The following is an 18,640-nucleotide window of genomic DNA, read 5'->3' as shown; positions in this document are numbered from 1 at the left end:
ACCTGGTCAGTAGGGAGTTTCCATTTGCTTGTTTGGCCTTTCTATTTCTATCAGAGTGAATCATGGCCATCTCTTCCTCAGAAAAGCTTGCCGTTTCCTCATGGCTGAGATCATCTTCAAACATGCGACCCATCAAGGTGTGGGGATGCCTTTCATTAGATTGGGTGGTGATGCAGTCAGGCTTTCAGAGCGGCTCAGGTCCCAGCTGCTCTTGTGGTGTGAGCAGAGGACACATGGACCACCTTTCATTCTCCATGTACTCCCCATTGCTACCAGTGAGAGCTCCTTAGGACCTGAAAAGCCACACATGCCTCAGATTCCTCGGTTTAAACTCAACCTGCAGGCTGCCAGTTGTCAATTCTACAGTGAAATTCCCAACCAGAAATTTTGGTTTATCCAGGGTTAACATGTATCAAAAACATCAATAGGAGTGAAATCCAAAGGAATGTACTAATTACTAAGAGTGAATCCTGGAAGAACACAATAATTTTGGTTGGAAGAGACCCTCAAGATCGAGTCCAGCCATTAACCCAACACCAACATCAAACCATGTCCCTAAGAACCATCTTTTCAACCCCTCCAGGGATGGTGACTCCACCACTGCCCTGGGCAGTCTGTTCCAATGCTCGACAACCCTGTCCTTGAAGGAATTTTTCCTAATATCCAATCTAAACCTCCACTGGCAGGGGACTAAACCCCAATATTTATTTCATTATGTCTGTGAGCACTGACTGAAACCCCCCCATCCCCACTAAGACATATATTTAGGGTTATCACCCACACCGGTTCTTCAAAGTCTACAAAGGTTCAGCACCTTGTGCCCATCATAAGGACAGCTGCCCTCTCCTGCTGATTGTTTTCACGAGCCTTGGCCACATAGGTGGCCAACACTTTTATTTGTTTGAAATCAGCCTGTAGCTTTAGCCATTGCAAAGAGGATCATGCAAGCCACACATGTGCAGGACGGCAGGGCTACATATGTGTCACCTCTGTAGAATAAGCCATACAAAAATCCACAGACCTAAAACCACTGGATATTCAGAGACATCTGTCCTCCTGCTTCAAAAACCCAATGAAGCAGGAAATAGAGAGCTCAGAGCCAGAGCCTCATCAGTGGAATAAGGAGACAAATATTGCAGGTCACAACCTGCTTCCACCCCAGCAATGTGTCTCCCATTGCCATCCCCAAACAGGTCCATAACACAGTGTCCTCTTTTGCTTGCAGCAACATTCAACTCCACCCCCTGAAGCCCAAGAGCATGAAAGGAAGGAGCAATGCTGCTGGCCAAGTGCAGACTCTGGGCACAAACCACAAGTCTTACAGGTGCCTGGGTGATAGGACCCTGCTGGGTTGGGCTTTCCACCTGCACCCAGCACTGACCTCTCACTCTCAGCAGGCATGAAGGAGGCTCAGACCATCACAGTGGCCTCTGAAAACCCATAGTCATCCCACCAGAGTATAAGCTTGGCCATCTGCAAGAGCATGGACCCAACAGTATAGCTACAAAATTGGGAAGATATTGCACATCTACAGGGCTGCATGAGGGCTGGCTGAAAGCCTGGTCCTCAAGAAGGAGAGGGGAGATGTCATCCCAAAGCATCATCCCTGAAAACAGGGAAACAGCATTGGCTGGGGGAAGTTCATTAGAAGAATTCAAAAGAAGGAGAGTTAAAGAATTGTTTAGGGGAAGGGAAGGAGCCCTAGCAGGGAGGAAGGCAGCAAAGCAGCTGTGGGGGGAAGGAGGGAGCCCAGTATCACCCTGGGCTGCAGAGGACCAGAGCCCAGCTCCAGCAGCGTCCCAGCTCCTGCACACACCGACACACTTTGGACAGGCTCACTATCCACCTCGCAAGTGCTCGCCTTCTTTTGATAACACTGGTGCTGGTTGATGAGATGCTCACGTTGTGCAGAGCACATGTGAGAAGCACTGGGGGAAATGGAGAAATACATTTACAGCTCCTTGTGGTTTTGCAAGGCAGAACTCAACAGTGGCAAGTTATTCTAGAGCCAGCTCCAAGCTAAACAAAGCCAGGTATGGTTTGCTTTCTGCCTGGATTGTTTGCTTCAAGGAAAAACAAAAAAGCTCCCAGGCCAGGACCAAGCACTTTTGGCCTGTCTCAGGTTGCACAGATAAGCCCTGTCCCATCTAACTCACAAGAGTAGATCTGGTGTAAATCAGCTTTCTCTTACTTTTTGCCTGCAGCAAAAATACAAAGCAACATTCCAGGTTTAGGGAGGTCTTAAGGTCTCTGCAAATAAGTCAGGGTCCCTAGGACCTTGAATTTCAGTGCCCATTTTTATAGTATAATTCATGATCTGCTGAGGGAAAGCAGAGGGGACAACAGTCCTGGTCTCCCCAAGCACCACATGGTCTTCACCACTTCAGAGCCTCAGGGCCAAGAGGCTCAGCAAAGAACACTGGACAGAGCATTAAGTAAGTGAGAGCATCATTTCATTCCTTGCATTTAGCCAGGACCAAGCAGTTTCATCTCCTTTCATTAAATGCTTCTTTTTCCCATCCAGGGACAAGGAGGCAAGAGACCAGAGCTGCAATGCCAATAGCAGCACCTCATTGCTGCATGACTCGGGGGCAATAAGATGTCTAAGACCACTGTGCCTCAGTTTCCCCAGCTGAACAACTGGGATTACCCTCACCGGCAGCACAGACAGGTGTCTGCAAACATCTTAGAACACATTATTTTTGCCATGCAGTGTTTTCAGAGGAGCTTGGAGAAGTTAAGCACCCACATCCCACTGCTGTTCCATGGAAAGCAAGTGTCCAGCTTTTCACCAGGTACCTCCTCCTTTCCCACCCACCTGCCACAGCATGCTGCACTGCAGGACAGAGGAGAGATGGTGGGAAAGAGGAAGAGCTACAGACTGAATAAGCATGGTGGAGATGACCCTACAGCACGTGTTCCAGAATGGATGTACCACGCTACCGCCCAAAGCCCATCTCCAGCCAAAGTGCTGGCGCAGATGTGTGTCACCACCATCTTCAGCAGCAGGTCTCAGGGGGCAGAGTGCATGTGGTGTGCATGTGCATGTGCTAGGACCAGTCACGACTGGAGAGAAACACAGACTAACAGGAGGCAGCTCCGTTCTCTCCTGAAAGTAGGCATGGCTGGTGCAGAGGGACCAGATCACAACTGCTTTCTGCATGGGTTGGGAAGGCAAAGCCCCTAGCTTCAGGTCATCTCCAAAAACTGTTCTGGTGACCAGCAGGTGACAAGCAAGAGTCAATTTCTCTTCTTTATCCAGCCTCCCTCACTAGTAGGGCAGCAGAAAATGAAACACAGACAGTGCAAGGCTGGGGAAGCATTTCTGATGATGCTGAGATGAGCCCACAGCAGGATGCAATGCACATGTCCATCAGCAGGGAAAGGGTGGGAGGAGACCAGGGTGTCACCTTTCCATCTCTGGCCTGCCTCATCTCTTCAGACTGAAAGCCTCTGAGTACAGACAGGAGAAGGACCCTTTAACAGGGCTGACAACAGTGGAAGAATTTGCTGAGCAGAGATTATGGTCCCAGGGGCATTAAGCTAACAGCTCCCAGTTCTTCTGCAAGAAGAACCACACAGCCCTGTGGTCAATAAACCCCTATCAGGCACTCTTCATCATGACGATAGTGTGCAGTCTTGCTGAAATACATGGAATTCGGCTATATTCACTCTAAACTTCTCACCGAAGGGCAAAAACTTGCAGCCTTGATATTTGTCAGGAAAGGGATTGAGACAGAGTAAAAAGAGGAAATCTATTCAAGCCAAACATCTCCCCCCATGCTTTATATATATATATAAATTTTTTAAAAAAGGGAAAAAACAAGTCTCAAGCCTCCAACTTATTTTTAGGCCTAGGCAATTGGGTGTCCCAGCCGGAGTGCAGTGCGCACAAGCCAGCATTCTAAAAATGCCTTCCTCGTGGATATAAAAAGGACACAAGATAATTTATTGGGGGAGGTTTTGTAACGTAATGATCATATGTTAACCACAAACAAACAAACAAATCCAAGGCTGCCTCTGGTCCCCAGCACGGCTCTTGGCAGGCAACAGCCACAAAGGCTGAGCATCCTCACCCTCCCCAGAGCCTCCCAGCAAAGTGCTCTGCCTTGTGCCATCTCGGTGTGTTTGGGCTCTGCCAAACCCGTTACTTGTTGCCCCATCACCCACAGGGGCAATTTGATTTCCTAAATAACGGTGGCAGCTGGGTCAAGAAAAACCAAAAGCAGTATGTTCACTTAACAACTCCAATGGCCACAGTTCAGCCTGCCAACCCAAACACGGGCTAAATCATCCCGAAGATCATGTCAACGCCAAACTGGTGGAGTCCCACCACACGACTGCCAAGCTCCCATTTCAGTTCCTGGGGTCTCACCAGCCTGGCCACAGTCTTGGCTGGGGTCCTGCACCCATGGGCAAGGATATGGCTGGATGAGGAGGAGCCCTGGTGGGGGCTGAACATCAGCACAAAGAGTGACCCCCCTCGCCAAGGCCTTGGACACATGCTGTTCCTTCACAATTGCCATTTCAATACAATCAGCCCCCCTTAAGTGAGCCCCGGGGACAGTAGAGTTTGCTAGAACAATAGCTCACATCTGGGACAGCTGTTTTCCCCAAAAGCACCCAAGCTGCACACAGCCGCTGGGCAGACATCCTCTCCCCTCACTCACACGGGGATCATATTCTCCCTCTCCTGTCCAGCAGCCACCCCCAGGGGACCTGGAAGGTTCCTTGAGGAACCACCCAACAGCTCCACTTGCAGGAGTGAGCAAGACTCATCCTCCAGCAGAGGTTTATTGAAGATTAATCCCCAAGCCTTTACCTTGGGAAGAAGTGTATTGCCGTAGATTTCATTTCCTACTTTTAGCACCCCAAAATACATGGAAGAAGCTGTTTTGCCTAGCACCAAAGCCAGGCACTGGGAACCAGTCCTTGGACCCAGACACCTCCTCACCTTCATGTTCCTCTTCCAGCCATGCACTTCTGCTTCCCTGGAGTAACACAACAGACCTCTGCTCCCAGTGCTACAAAGAACCCTCTGCTCTCAGCCAGTGTCCCCGAGACCTTGTGTTCCTCAGAGACTGTCTCAACCCTGGAGCCCCCACCACCCTGTCCTCTGCCACTTCAGACCTTCTCATGGACCTCTCATCATTTCAAGTTACAGCTCACAGCTACCCTTTCCTCTCCATTACCAGCTCATGTGAGAGAGGTTATAACCTCTTTCTCTCACATCTTTTTGAGAACAAAAGCACCAAAGGATGCCTGAATCATAGCCTCATTTGTGAAAAATTTTGGGAGACACAAGACAGCTCTTTTCCAAGAGCTTGGAAGAGTTGCAGGAGAAAACCAAGAGACCAACACATGCAACTTCTTCTGAGAAAGACAAGATCAAGACACATAAGGAAAGGAACAACCTTCCCAGCAAGAAAGGAACCAGAAAACACAAGAAGGAAGACCAAGTAAACAATATATATATGTCTCAGGGAAAGTGAAGGTAGCATGTGGAAGGCAAGGTGTGCAGATCCCGACCGCTATCCAGAGGTGGCACATTGCGGAGCCCACTAAGTCACACCGACCAAGCACACGGTTCACGCATCTTGCCACCACCCTGAGTCCTTCCTCCTGGAAGCACTCAGAGCTCCTCACTTTTGGCACAATGCACCAGACACTTACTAAGGGGTTGCTACATGCCAAATACTCTCCAGTGTACTTTGATCGAGAAGGACAAAAGCAAATTTAGGGTCTTCAGCCCTAAGCCAGGTCTCTGAGTGAGCTGAGTCACCCAGAGATACTCTCTCATGGATGTAACCTCCAAGTCCCATCACAAGCAAGCAGTTTGGTAGACATCCTGCCCTCTGATATAATGGGCTCTACCAAGGACAATCCCTTCTCCCTGTGCCAAGTTTTGAAATCAGTAATCAATAGGAAAACCCAGAGAGAGTAGGTTTTCTACAGTGAAAGAGTAAAGGAGTTTATGAGCTCAAGTCCAGCCACTCTCATTAAACTTTAAAGCATCCACCAATAAATCATCAGGCTCCAGCAAAAAAACCTCTTAATTACTGTACCTCCCCAGCCCCAGCGCATCTACTAGAGGAGAAGCGACAACATCAGCAGCCAGTGAACCCGTCACTGTCACCTTTGAAGCCACTAAAGTGCCCATCTCCTCATCACCACACTTTCAAACCCTGAGACTTGGTTCCATCACTTGAGACTTAGTCCTTTGGGAACCACCAGACCAATATTGGGACATAGGCCAGTAGAACTCCAAGATGCGCCAGAAGGAGTAAAAATGCAGCCAGGGCTCAAGCCTTGAACAGGGGCACCTCCTAAATGTGCTCCTTCATGGGAGCATCAAGCAAGCAGATTGTCTCTTCCACTTCACACCGCACAGGCAGCAAGTTCAACAGCACACAGATAACACATCCCTCCATTTGTCCCTCAAGTGACCAGCCACCCTAAGCAGCAAGTGAAAGTTTCTACAGACACCTACAATCCCCATTTGAATCTATGCCCTACAACAGTGTTGGTGATCTTAGGTTGTTGTCAAGACTTATAAATTTACAATAACATTACACATACCTTCCCTCTTTCACTGTGAGAAAGATCTGCTGAGGATTCCTGTAGCAAAGGAACACGAAGGGGAAGTGAGCAGCTAATTTGAATGTTATTTTACCCTCTGTTTGGGATTAAGGTGTGGGTGTGTCAGCTACTGCCCCAAAAATGGTATCCTGGCCCCACCTGCTCTCAATTTTAGTCCAACCAGCTTAACATCTCCTGACAATGGGCTGCCAAAGTGCCAAAGAATAGCTTGGAGTGATTTGTTCATTTTCCCGGGCTTGTCCACAAGAGACACTCAGTGATGTTAATCTGGATCAGCTTTTGAAGGCACAGCTTAAACAGCAGGAGGCTCCCAAACAGCCTTAACCCAATTAAGCATCCTTCCCTTGGGACGGGAGGCCAGCTAAGCTTTCATTAAAGCCCATCAAGTGTCCTGTTAATCAGGTACACTTCAATGTCACAGCTGTGGCCATCCCAGGGGAGGCCACCAAGAGGCTGGAAAGACCTGGTCATTTTTTCACCTCCTTTTGTCACTTTGGTTATTTCTGCCATTCTTTTGGGTGGTGAGATGGAAGGCACAGCAGCTCTGCCCTTATCTGCTTTGCTCTCCAGACTCCTCTCCAGTTTTTCTTTTCACATTAACTGTGTCACACACCAGACTAACTGCCCGAAGGGGACCCTCACTGGGTGTTAATTGCTGTTAATGAGCTGTTGCTTCTTTCCTTCCAAGAGCACCAATTACAACAGCACTCAAGCACTGTGAGAAGATGCATGTCTGCAGGAAATTAAGGCACGTTTTACACCAGACCCTGGCATTGCAATGGCAGAACCTCTGGCACATGCTTCTCCAGCAGGAATGACTGATGGAGCAGCATCCAGCTCTCCTCCAGCTACAAAGAGCTGCTGTCCACATCGAAGCACCAGGCCCCTGTTGTGCCACCTTTCTGCAGTTTGTCACATTTAATTTCATGTTATTTCTGCCATTAGGGCTTCCACCCTTCAAATCCTTCTGTAAATTCCCCCACTGTCCCCCTCATCATCATAGAATCACAGAATAGTTTGGGTTGGAAGGGACCTTCAAAGCTCCCCCAGTGCCACCCCTGCCATAAGCAGGGACATCACCCAGCTCAGGTTGCTCAGAGCCCTGTCCAGCCTGGCCTGGGATGTCTCCAGGGATGGTTCATCCACCACCTCTCTGGGCAACCTGGGCCAGGCTCTCACCACCCTCAGTGTAAAAAAAATTCTTCCTTATGTCTGGACTGATCATAAATGTTCATTTAAGTATAACACCTTAAGAGCAAATCCAGAGGTACTTGCCCAGCGGGAACTCTCACTGAACGCCCTCCCTGTATTAAGGATGCCTGATCATGTATTTTGGGATTCACCCACCAACTTTGGCAGAAAAATACCAACCTGGCTATGTGCTTGGGCAAGCTCAAGCTTGCTTTGGTTTTTCCCAAACCCATGCTACCAATTTCCCAGTGGTTTTCCCACAAACATATCTATTCTCCTCCAGAAGCCAGGGTACCCTCAGCAGGGATGAGCCCAGGTGTCCACCAGCATTTCTGAAGAAGCCAGCAAAAGACAGCTCAGAATTGCTCAGCAGCAGTAGGATTCCACTCATGCCCCCACATTTCCCAAATGCTGGGCACACCGGATTTCATTTTTCAGAGCTTAAGCTACAAACAATCAATCTTGTCTCCTGTGCAGGCCAATGAGGTCTGCGGAAAGAAAATTGCAAAAGATTTGTTATTTCCCTAGTGTTCCCATTTGCCCATTCCTTTCCCACAGAAGCAAGGTTTTTGTTTTATTTTGTTTTGTTTTATTTCTTTCCCAACTTTCTTAGGAAAATCCTGACAAATGGAAGCCCTGATTCATACCAGCAAAAATTTGGCCTTTTTTAATTTAAGGTGGAGCCCTTCTCGTCTGAGGATGAAAACATTTCTCTAACTGCACACAGAGAGCAAGGACCAAGCTTTTACCCTGCTGAAGCCAAGGCCAAGTGGCCTTGGATGCTCATGGCCACCACGAGCCGAGAGCCGTCCTGCAGGCAGGAGAGGCAGCATGCAAGCAGGAGAGCTGCTCATCATCCCCAGGCTAGACATGGGGAAGAAATTTTTTACACTCAGGGTGATGAGACACCAGTCCAGGTTGCCCAGAGAGGTGGTGGATGCCCCATCCCTGGGATGAGACATCCCAGGCCAGGCTGGACAGGGCTCTGAGCAACCTGAGCTGGTGAAGATGTCCCTGCTCACAGCAGGGGTGGCACTGGATGAGCTTTGAAGGTCCCTTCCAACCCAAACTATTCTATGATTCTGTGATTCTGTGCTCAGAAAAGCACTGCCCATGCTTGCCCACAGGGATGGGAAACAGGGGACAGACAGGTACAGGGGATGGTGGCTGTCACCAAAGAGACTTCCAGGGATAGGAAACCATCTTCTGGGGCAACAGAGAAAAGAAGCTGGCTTGAGAAAGAAAAGATGTGTAGCCACAGCCTACCTGCTCCCACACCCAGGAAAAAAAAAGGAAAAAAGGTAAAGGAGAAGGAAGGAGATCAAAGGAGCAAAGTGTCCCTAAGACCTTCCCTTGCAGCTTTTCTCCCCAGATGCTGCCATCGTGCTGCACTGCTCTGGTGGTCACCTCTGCCCATTGCCAGGAGCCAGCAGCAGGGAACAAGCAATTTTCTCTGACATCAAGACAAAAACTACTTAAAAAAGAAAAAAAAAGCCATGACTTTTTTTTCCCTTCCCCACCTCCGGACAGAAAGCACATTTGGCAGAGCCCTGAGCGCTGGAAGCCATCAGCAGTACCGCCAGCACTTCAGAGGCTCTGGGAAGAAGGGCAAGCGTGTGCAAGCCACTGACTATGCCAAGGACACTGTCCCCACTGCCCTCGGGTCCCCCATCACATGGAGGGGCTCCCCCTCTCCATCCCGTCCCAGCTGCTGCCTCCAAAGGGCCCCAGGGAGCACAGAGGTCACCTAATGTTATGCAGGACATTTTGCACCTGCGGCACACGTGAAAGGCACATGTCCTCCTCTGTCACTGAGCAGCCACCCCATGCCTTGCCTGAAGAGGGGGATTTGCTCCCAAACCAGCATTTGGCTTTAAGGTGCAGGGTTTGTTCAGCCCCTGCTTGTCCCCAGCCAAGGGCATCTCCCCATGGGCATTGCTCCCTGTGGTGAGATTCAGGGAGGCTCATGCACACTGAAACCCATCTTTCCAAATCCTGCCACTCACACATACAGCATCACCTCCTTCTCCCTACCCCATCACTCAGGCAAAGATATTTTGAAACCAAATGGAGAAATCAGGCTTTTAGACATACCCAGGGAAGGTGAGGAAGGGGTGGCAATCCCCCTCCTATATCCCTTGCAGGGGCGTCAGGGGACACAGCACCCTTTGCATGGGGCTGCTCTGCCCACCTCAGGGTGCCCACAGTCCCACTGGTGTGTCGCTGGAGACCAGCAGCTCTGCACTGGGAATACCCCTGAGGGGAGTTCTGCTTCACCCCCTACTCATTTTGGGGTGGAAAAACACTTAATGGCAGGGTGTCACAGAGGGGTGCCAATCCCACACTGTGGGATTTACTTGCCCTCAATGACAAGCACCCCTGTCCCATGGGAAAACACCCCTCTGCCTTCTGACCCTGGAAAGTGGTGGATCAGAATCAACATCCAGGTGCAGAGTGGATGTCAGGGAGAGGGTGCACCCCATCCCTCGACATGCCACCCCCCCACCATAAACCCCGCACCTACCGCTGGGGTGAGTCGGGGTCAAAGCAGGTCCTGGCCACATCAGTGAACCGTGTGTCGCAGCAGTCCCCGTCGTCAAAGTCATCCAACATGTTGTTGCACTCCATGTGGCAGATGCCATCGCGGCGCTTCCAGGAGAAGCAGCGGCCGGGCCGGCGACAGTCCCCGCCGTCATAGCCGGTCAAGGGGTGGTCACACTCAGGGTCACAGCGCTCATTGCCCACCTTGCTGGGCTCACAGCCCAGGAGGACGGTGCGGTGGCGCAGGGAGGAGTTGCGGACCTCCAGCAAGCTGAGCTGCCAGGAGATGTTGTAGGGTCGGAAAGCTTCGTTCAGTGCCCGGTGTTGCCGCCAAACCTGCTCCTGGCTGACTGTCGGCCGCCCACCGTCGTCCTCCACCAAGTTCACAACGCGGTACCGCACCACCTTCCCGCTGCGCAGTGGCCAGTGCCAGTTGTACTGGGAGACCAGCTCCACATTGTCGCAGGCGGTCTGCCCGCAGGTGGGGGGACCCAGCGGCCGCAGGACAGGAGACGGTGGGGATGGCAGCACCCGCTGCTGGGGGAAGGCGCCTTCCCGAAACGGCACCCAGTGCTCCTCCGGTGTGGCGAAGCCAGCGGCCAGAGCCAGCCCTGCCACCCCTCCGGTCACCCCCTCTAGGAAGATACGCTGGAGATGGGGTTGGGACAGGGCCCTCTGCCACAGGGCCAGCCTGGCCAAGTGTCCCCGGAAAGTGTGCGCGGTCCCCCAGGCATCCCCCCCCAGCAGCAGTGTGCGGCAGGAGGACATGAAGGCGCTGTGCAGGGGACCCTCCTGCCCACTGATGCGGCCCACCCGTGTCCCGTCCACATAGAGGGACATCCACTGTCCGTCATAGGTGGCAGCCAGGTGGGTCCATGCCTCAGGGCGGTAGCGGTGGTAGCTGGTCACCTCAGTGGCAGCGGCCGCCCGGTCCGTGCGGAGGGAGAAGAAGAAGCGGGCGTCCTTCTTGCCACCCAGCTGCAGGGCACGGATGCCCAGTGCCCAGCCCTTGTCACTGGCCACGTGTGAGCAGTTGTCGAAGACACCTGCAGCGGGGACAGGGATGGGGATGGAGAGAGAGGAGAGCTGGTGAGGATCAGAGAGCATCGCCACTCCACCCTGGAGGGTCCTCAGCAGTGGGACAGCTTTTAGCAGGACTGGAAGGGAGCTCCTGTTGCTGCTACCACTGCCATGGGTAAATCATTGAACAGTCTGGGTGGGAAGGGACCTTCAAAGCTCCCCCAGTGCCACCTCTGCCATGAGCAGGGACATCTTCACCAGCTCAGGTTGCTCACAGCCCCATCCAGCCTGGCCTGGGATGTCTCCAGGGATGGGGCATCCACCACCTCTCTGGGCAACCTGGGCCAGTGTTTTAACAGCCTCAAAGGAAGGCTGGGAAATGGGTGCAGAAACAGGGGACACCCCAGACCCCGTCCAAAACCATTTGGATGAGCAGGTGGCATAGCCAGCAGGGATGGCAGAGGGATGGAGAGGAGAGGAAGAGTGCAGACAGGAGGCAAAGCCGAAGAGCAAGGAGTTTCTGACCTGCTCTCCATAGGAGCCCTCCTGTGGGATGAGATTAGTGGCCAAGCTTTTTATCTGCGGGCCAAAGCTTTTAAGAATTAGAGCACAGCAACCCAAAGCAAAACAGCCTCCTCTGGGGACTCCTTCCCCAACAGCTCACAGGCAGATTTACAGCTCTCCTTTATGCTCCAGTTTTCCTCCCAGTCATGCATCCAGTGCGGGCAGATGAGGGTCAGAGAGGGGGATGCACTGTCTGCAGCCAGGTGGGTGCAGTCCTCAGCCCCTGAAGCTTTCCCGAGCATAAATCCATCCCCAGGAATAGCTTTAGGCTCAGCCCTGTATGCCTGAGCACGTTGCAGACCTGTGCTTTAGGCTGAGCAAGACCTGGAGCTTTGCCGACTTTCCCCGAAACTCAGGCTGCTGAGTGCCCGTGGTGCTCGCAGGTGCTGAATGCCCTCGGGAATCCATGGCCACAAGGCACTTAAATATTGGCAAGGGCAAATTGACCCACATGCTGCTTGAAAAAAATGTTTCTGGAGTCCTAAGTCACCACAGCTGGGATGTTCATGGGGTCATGAGCTGAGGTGAGCATCTTCTAGGAGCTCCTGCTCTCCCACTCCTCATTCCAAAAAATTTCTTCCATATGCAACGGTGCCGTGATGCTCCCAAAACCTGCTGCCATGCCTAGAGGCCTTTTTTATGCTCCTGCTGTGATATTTCTTATGCCACAGAGTGCTTTTCCCTACTGCACAGGTTCTCCTGTCCCTCACCACGCTGCTTCCATCACATGCACCACCTGCCAATCTCTGTGGCGTCACAGCACCACAGGCCAAAACAAATCACTGCTGCCCTGTCCTGCTGCCTCACCTGTCCCTGAGGATGCTCAGCATGAAACTCTACCTGCCACCAGGATTTCAAAGAGGTAGAGAAGGATAGGAGCAGGAGCTCCAGGAGGAGCAGGACCTCTTGGCTTTCATCCAGGGGATGTGACTGAAACTAGGTTACCATGACCCCACGTCTTCACTGTCAGCCCTCATAAATGTGGCTGGCAAAGCTCACTGCCCCGCTGCACCCCAGGAAGCAGCACCCCTCCCTCCATCCATCCCTGTCACTGAGGGCGAGATGGGTGGTGGCCTCTTGGCCGTCCCACAATCGTACCCAGCCCGGGCGTGGATCCCTGCCACCGCTCACTACAAAGCCTCCGTGGGCGGATGGGCTTCGGCCAACTCTTGTTTTCTGGTGGATTGTGAAAGGGAAGCAGAAAGAGCAGGGGAAGCTGAGATGGGGAGAAGCCAAAAAGCAGGAGGCAGGCAAAGGAGCCTTGCAGGGATGAGAAAGCAAAGCTGGAGAGTGCTTTTGGGCTGGGTGCTGGCTGAAAGGTGCTTAGACCTGCATGCTCAAAAGCCATCTTCTAGTATTTGGTCCTTGCTGGGGCTGAGAAAACAAGGCTTGATACCTCATCTCATAGGAAAATTTATGCGTTTCACCGTGAAATGATATAGAGTGCCCCAAATTTGATTAAACACTAAGGAAAAAAATGGGGTAAACAGTGTCAGGGTGGAACAGCATTCTAGGGTGAGTGTGAGCGAGCATCCTCACAAACCCATCTTGAGGCCAAGCCCAGCCTGGAAGTGCCTGACGAGTTCAAAACTGTCCAAAAGAACCTTATGTGAGCCTAAAACCAGGTCTGGAGGCTTCCCTAAAGGGATGCAAGTAAGGCCAAGATCAGCTCTGCAACAGTACACCAGTGAAGCAGAGATGTCCAGCACCAGGTCCTGACATCTCACAAGCATCTCCACCAGAAACCGCCAATGGACCAGTTTCAAGAGCCTAAAATTTGCTAAAGAACTTGGTATTTTGTCATGGGGCAAACCAACCAGGAAGGGAAAGAGCCGTTTGTAGAGGAGGTGCAAGGTGATCTCCTCAGCACCTGTAAGAGCAACTCTGCCTCTGCTCTGCCAGGTGAGAAAGGGGAGCTCTAACCTGGTTTGTGATGTTCGTATGTACTTAGGGTGATAATTTTGGGTTTAAAACAAGAGTTGTTTGCAATGGTAGAAAAAATGAAGAGGAGGTTGTCTGCCAGGAACAGTGTCTGATGGAGAAAAAGCCTCCAAAGAGATGAAGTGCACCACTGTGTAAAGACCACGCTCAAAGCAGCAACTTCTCCCATGGGAGCCAGGAGCTTTACAGCTCGAGGAATAGTTCAGCCACACTTTGAGACTCAGATACCAGGGGAAATTAGCAGCTAAAGCTCTGCAGGGTCTGACAGACCAAGAGCACAACAGCCAGCCTGAGAGGGTGGTCACCCCTCAGGGCTTGTGCTGGTGAACATCTTGGGGACCTGAGGAGGGCACCTGGACTTAGACACAGCAGAAGTCTAGGACTGCATGGTGAGGGATCTTCTGACCCGAAAAAACCATCTTTGATCTCAGTAAAAACAAACCTCAGCCTGGCACCAGGGGAAACCCCCTTGGGGTTTACCAGAAGCAGATCAAGTGTGGAGGAGGAAAAAGAGGAAAAGAAAAAAGAGGAAAAAGAAATTACATCACATGAAAGGACTATCATCTGCTGCCCAAAATGAGGAGGACATGGAAGAGGGACCACTCTCCTTCTCTGGTGGCAGCTGTGGCAGGGTGCTGGGGTTATACCCCAGCAGAAATCCCCCCATTCAAGAGGGGCTAAGAGGGATGAACAGCCCCACCAGGGTGGCCCTAAAGGCAAAATGTGACATATACGGGAACAAAGCCTCAATTCCTGAGCCTTCAGTCCAGGCAGCAGCCACATCAACCAACAGGACAGCTTGCTTTGGCCAGACAAAGCTGCTCACCCTGTCCTTACTTCCCAAGCAATGACTCTAGGAGATACTCAGCTCTGCCCTGCTTTCCTCCTGCCTTCCCTCATGCACGGACACCTGGAGCATCTCCAGCTCCTCCACAGCTTTGGACCACCTCAGTGCTGGGTCCGCTCTCCACCAACAGAGCAGGAGCAGCAAGTTGGAGGCAGATTCAGCACTTGCTGAAGGGCTGGCAGCCACCTGCATCACCTGCTTGCATGAAACGCTCAGCAACACTGGCCTGTCCCTCCTTTGCCACCTGCGCCCGGGCCCCGCGGCCTCAGCTGCAGGGAGAGGGTGAGAAATGGCCAGTGACTCAGGCAGCCGGAGGTGCCTGGGGCTGACTCAAACCCCGGAGCACAGAGGCTGGGGGATGTTACCCGGGTGACTGTCAGTGCTCACAGGCAGCACTCTCAGTGCTAATAACCATCCCACCCTCCACAAGGAAGTTAATTAAAAAAAATAATTTAAAAAAGACAAAACACTGGAAAAAGCAAACCCCGGCACCTGCAGGCCAGACCTCCAGATGCAAACAGCTCTGCTGCGATGCAACGGCTGGGAAGTATGTTCCATGCATCCCGAGCTGCCGGACCCCAGTGGGAAGGCAGACAGCGAGGCAAACACTAGGTACACAGCTGCTTTCCCCCTCTGCCACCCAGCTTCTAGCCTGTCCCTCCTCCCTCTTCCACAGCAAAGGTCCAGTTGTTGCCCCAATAAGCCATGGAGATAAACTAATGAAAGGAGCCAGGCAATGTGTGAAGCAGAGTGGTGGCTCAATGCAAGGATTGCAAGTGGAGGGAAAGTCAGGATAGAGGGAGAGTTTCCCAAATGAGCCGGTTGGTCAGGATGGCACAGAAACACAGCAGCCCCCGCACTGTTCTGAGAGGGACCCCAGGCATCCCATGAGAGCAAGACATCTTGGTGCTGCCACCCATTCCCAGCCCCGCTCAGCATCACTGCACTGCCCTGCTGTGCTTTTACCCTGCCACAAACGCCCATCTTGGCACAGCCACATGAATGTGACATCTGCCCCGCTTGGTGCCCATCCACTCTGCCTCCTAAGGCTCCCCATCACCTGCCTGTTTCTTAGGTTGGTGAGGTGAAGGGGTAACTCCCGGTAGAAAAACCTTCTGGGGCCTCCCTCTGCCCCGGGGGGCCGCTCTGCAGAGCCCTCGGGGCCAGGTGCCCGGGGTTTGGCGGGGGGAAGATGATGCCGGGGCCGGGGCCGTGCATGCGGCGCGGCTGCCACCGTGCGGCCGCCCGTCCCAGGGACCCGTCGGGGCCGGCCAGGGCGGGTGGGGAGCGCAGGGACCCGCGGCCGCTTCGCCCCGTGGGGAGCCCCGGAAAGCCCCCGACGTGCCCGCGGCCACCGGGAAGGAGAAATGGGGTGCGGGTCGGGCGGAGCGTGTCCCCCAAAGGGACTTTACAGCTCCTGGCGGGAGGAGAGGGAGAAACTAAATAGGAGCCGGAGGGGCCGGGCTGGAAGGACGGGGCGGGGGGGAGGGAAGAGAGAAAAGGGGATGTTTTAGGGTTTGGTATCAAGGGAAGGAGGAATATTTCACGCCTGGGGTGCTGAGGACACGGGTGGGGACGCGTGGTGTCACCTGCCACAGCGCAGAAGGCAAGGCGAGTCCCTCCACGGGGGTTTGGGGCGGGGGAGGGAAAGTCGGGTCCCCATCCCTCCCTGCCTGCCTGCCCGCCGGCGGGACGGAGTTTACCTGCGATGATTGCCGGGTTGCTCTGTCCGCCCTCCGCCTTCACCCACACCTCCAGCGTGAACTCCTCCCGCGGGATGGCCGGCAGCGCCTCCGGCCGCGCCGCCAGCTGCTCCCGGCCGCCGGAGAAGTACAGGGCGGGCAGCGACCGCTCCCGGTGGGGGCTCGGCACCTGCGGCTCCCGGCCCCGCAGCTTTTCCCTCCGCACCTGGCTCTCCGCCTCGCCCCACGGCTCCTCTTCACCTCCCCCGACTCCCCGCGCTCTCCGGCCCCGCGGCCGCCCGGAGCCCGGCGGGGTTGCAGCGCCGAGCACCCCGGGACCTTGCGGGTACAGCCCGTAGGGGTGGTGCGGGGGGGCGGCACGGCGGCTCGGCCCCTCCATTCCGCAAGCGGAGAGTCGCGGGGATTCGGGGGGCCGGGGGTCCCCGCGGGCCAGGCTGAGCAGCGCCAGTAGCAGCGCGGCCAGGGGGGCCCCGCCGAGCAGCATCCTCCTTGGGGACGAAAGTGGCCGGGGGGGTTGGCCCCGGGGAATAGGGGCGCTCAGGGGGGCGGCGGGCGGCAGCACTGGGGCATCCTCCCCCGGCCCCCGCCGCAGCCGCTGCCCCCAACTTTTCCCCGGCACCGCTCTCCTCCTTTCTGCTCCTGAGGGAGGAGGAGGAAGAGGAGGAGGAGGAGAAGGAGGGTGAGAGCACCGCGGTGGGGACCCCCCTTTCTGCCTGCAGCCGGGGTTCCCGGGGCACGGCGGCCACTCCGCGGCTTCTGTGCGCTGCCCGGCTCTGCCTGCGGGAGCGGGGGATGCGTTAGACGCCCTTATCTAGAAAACCCCGGGGCGCTCCGCTCCCCCCCGCCAAGGAGGGGTGTGGAGGGGGGGGCTGCTTTATTTAAAGATGATTATGTCCAATCTAATAAACCCCGAGCGGTGCATCGCCCTCCTTTCCCTCCGCCCTCCCGGGCTCTGCCCAGGATGCTGGCGGGGAGGGGATGCGGAGGGGACCCAACGACCGAAGGGCGTTGGGTCCCCTTCGCATCTCCTCCCGCCGCCGGGGATTTGGGGCAGCACCTGCCCTGTCCTGGGCTTCTCTTGGCTTGACCCATCAGCCTTCCCACAGCCCCGCTCGCTGCCTCTCTCCTTCCCCGGCTCGGCAATCCGGCTCTTGGTTTCTTTTTTTCTTTTTTTTTTTTTTTTTTCTTTCTAAATTGAAACATGCCCGTGTTTTTTCTTGTTGGAGCTCAGGGTGTGATATCTGCCTGTCCATCTCACCTCCATCCTCTATCTCCATCACCTGGGGTTGAGAAAGAAGGCAAAAGGAGAGGACACCCCCCCCCTCAGCCCTCCCCTGGCAAGGGGAAAGGTGCTCTTGGGCTCAGCATGGGCAAAGAGACCCAGGGTCCCTCCTGAGCCAGAGATTTTGCTGCTTTTTCTCTCTCTTTTTTTTTTTCCTTCCCCAAACAATGATCCCCTCTGTTTGACACGTGCAGAAAGGTGGGCTGGAGACACCTTATCTGGATGAGAGGAAAAAAGCCACATCCAAAAGCCAAAAAAAAACCCAAAACAAACCCATAGATGCACCAAGGGAGCAGACACTGGTGGGAGAAGTATCTCACTCATCGCCCTGCTGGAGGGTACAGCACCGGCACTGCCAGGGGAGAGCTGCTCAAACACAAAACAAGCCCCCAAAGATTCCTCTTGGTTCCCAAAACACTATCGCACCAGCACGCGGCGCGGGAGACTAAGAAAACTTCAGTAAGAAGATTCAGCAAGAAGAGATTTTTTTTTCCCTTTCTTTTCATTATTATTATTTTATATATATATAATATTTTTTACTAATATTTAATATTATATAATATTTTAAATAATATCATTATTATTATTTTATATATATATAATTTTTTTTACTCTCAAACACTATCTGTGGCGGTCAGTCTGAAGCAGGGTTGCCAGCGAAAGCTGAGAGGCCCCTTCCAGGGTACAGGCTTTCAAACCAGCGAGGCAGGAGGGAAGGGATTTAAGAACAAACAGCAGGAGCTGGCTGCGTGGGGCTGGGGTTAGTTTGTTGGGTTTTTTTGTCTTGTCAAGGTGGGAGCATGATGGGAGGAGGTGACGGGGGGCTGATGCTTTAGTGGGGGGATAGAAAAAAAGTACCAGTGCTGGAAAAACTTGAGGGTTAGGAGGGGGGTGAGCACTGTGCTTCACCAACTCCCTGGGAAGGGGGGAGCTAGGTGTAAGGTAAGGGCA

General features: G+C 53.4%; 1 protein-coding gene across 1 annotated transcript in view; it reads right to left on the bottom strand.

The window, feature by feature from the left end:
• The window catches only part of PAPPA2 (pappalysin 2), a gene marked incomplete at both ends in the record, with an annotated part of 87,707 nt that extends 70,816 nt beyond the window's left edge, over positions 1-16,891 (bottom strand). The window contains 2 exons of the mRNA XM_082053369.1: positions 10,316-11,378; positions 16,408-16,891. Of these exons, the coding sequence (XP_081909495.1) occupies positions 10,316-11,378; positions 16,408-16,891 (1,547 nt within the window). The remainder of the gene's footprint in view (positions 1-10,315; positions 11,379-16,407) is intronic.
• Between the last annotated feature and the right edge of the window lie 1,749 nt (positions 16,892-18,640).

Source organism: Streptopelia decaocto (genome assembly GCF_964273445.1).
Source record: "Streptopelia decaocto genome assembly, chromosome: 5".
Taxonomy (NCBI): domain Eukaryota; kingdom Metazoa; phylum Chordata; class Aves; order Columbiformes; family Columbidae; genus Streptopelia; species Streptopelia decaocto.
The sequence above is the reverse complement of the archived record's forward strand: the minus strand, read 5'-3'. Positions and strand labels throughout refer to the sequence as shown.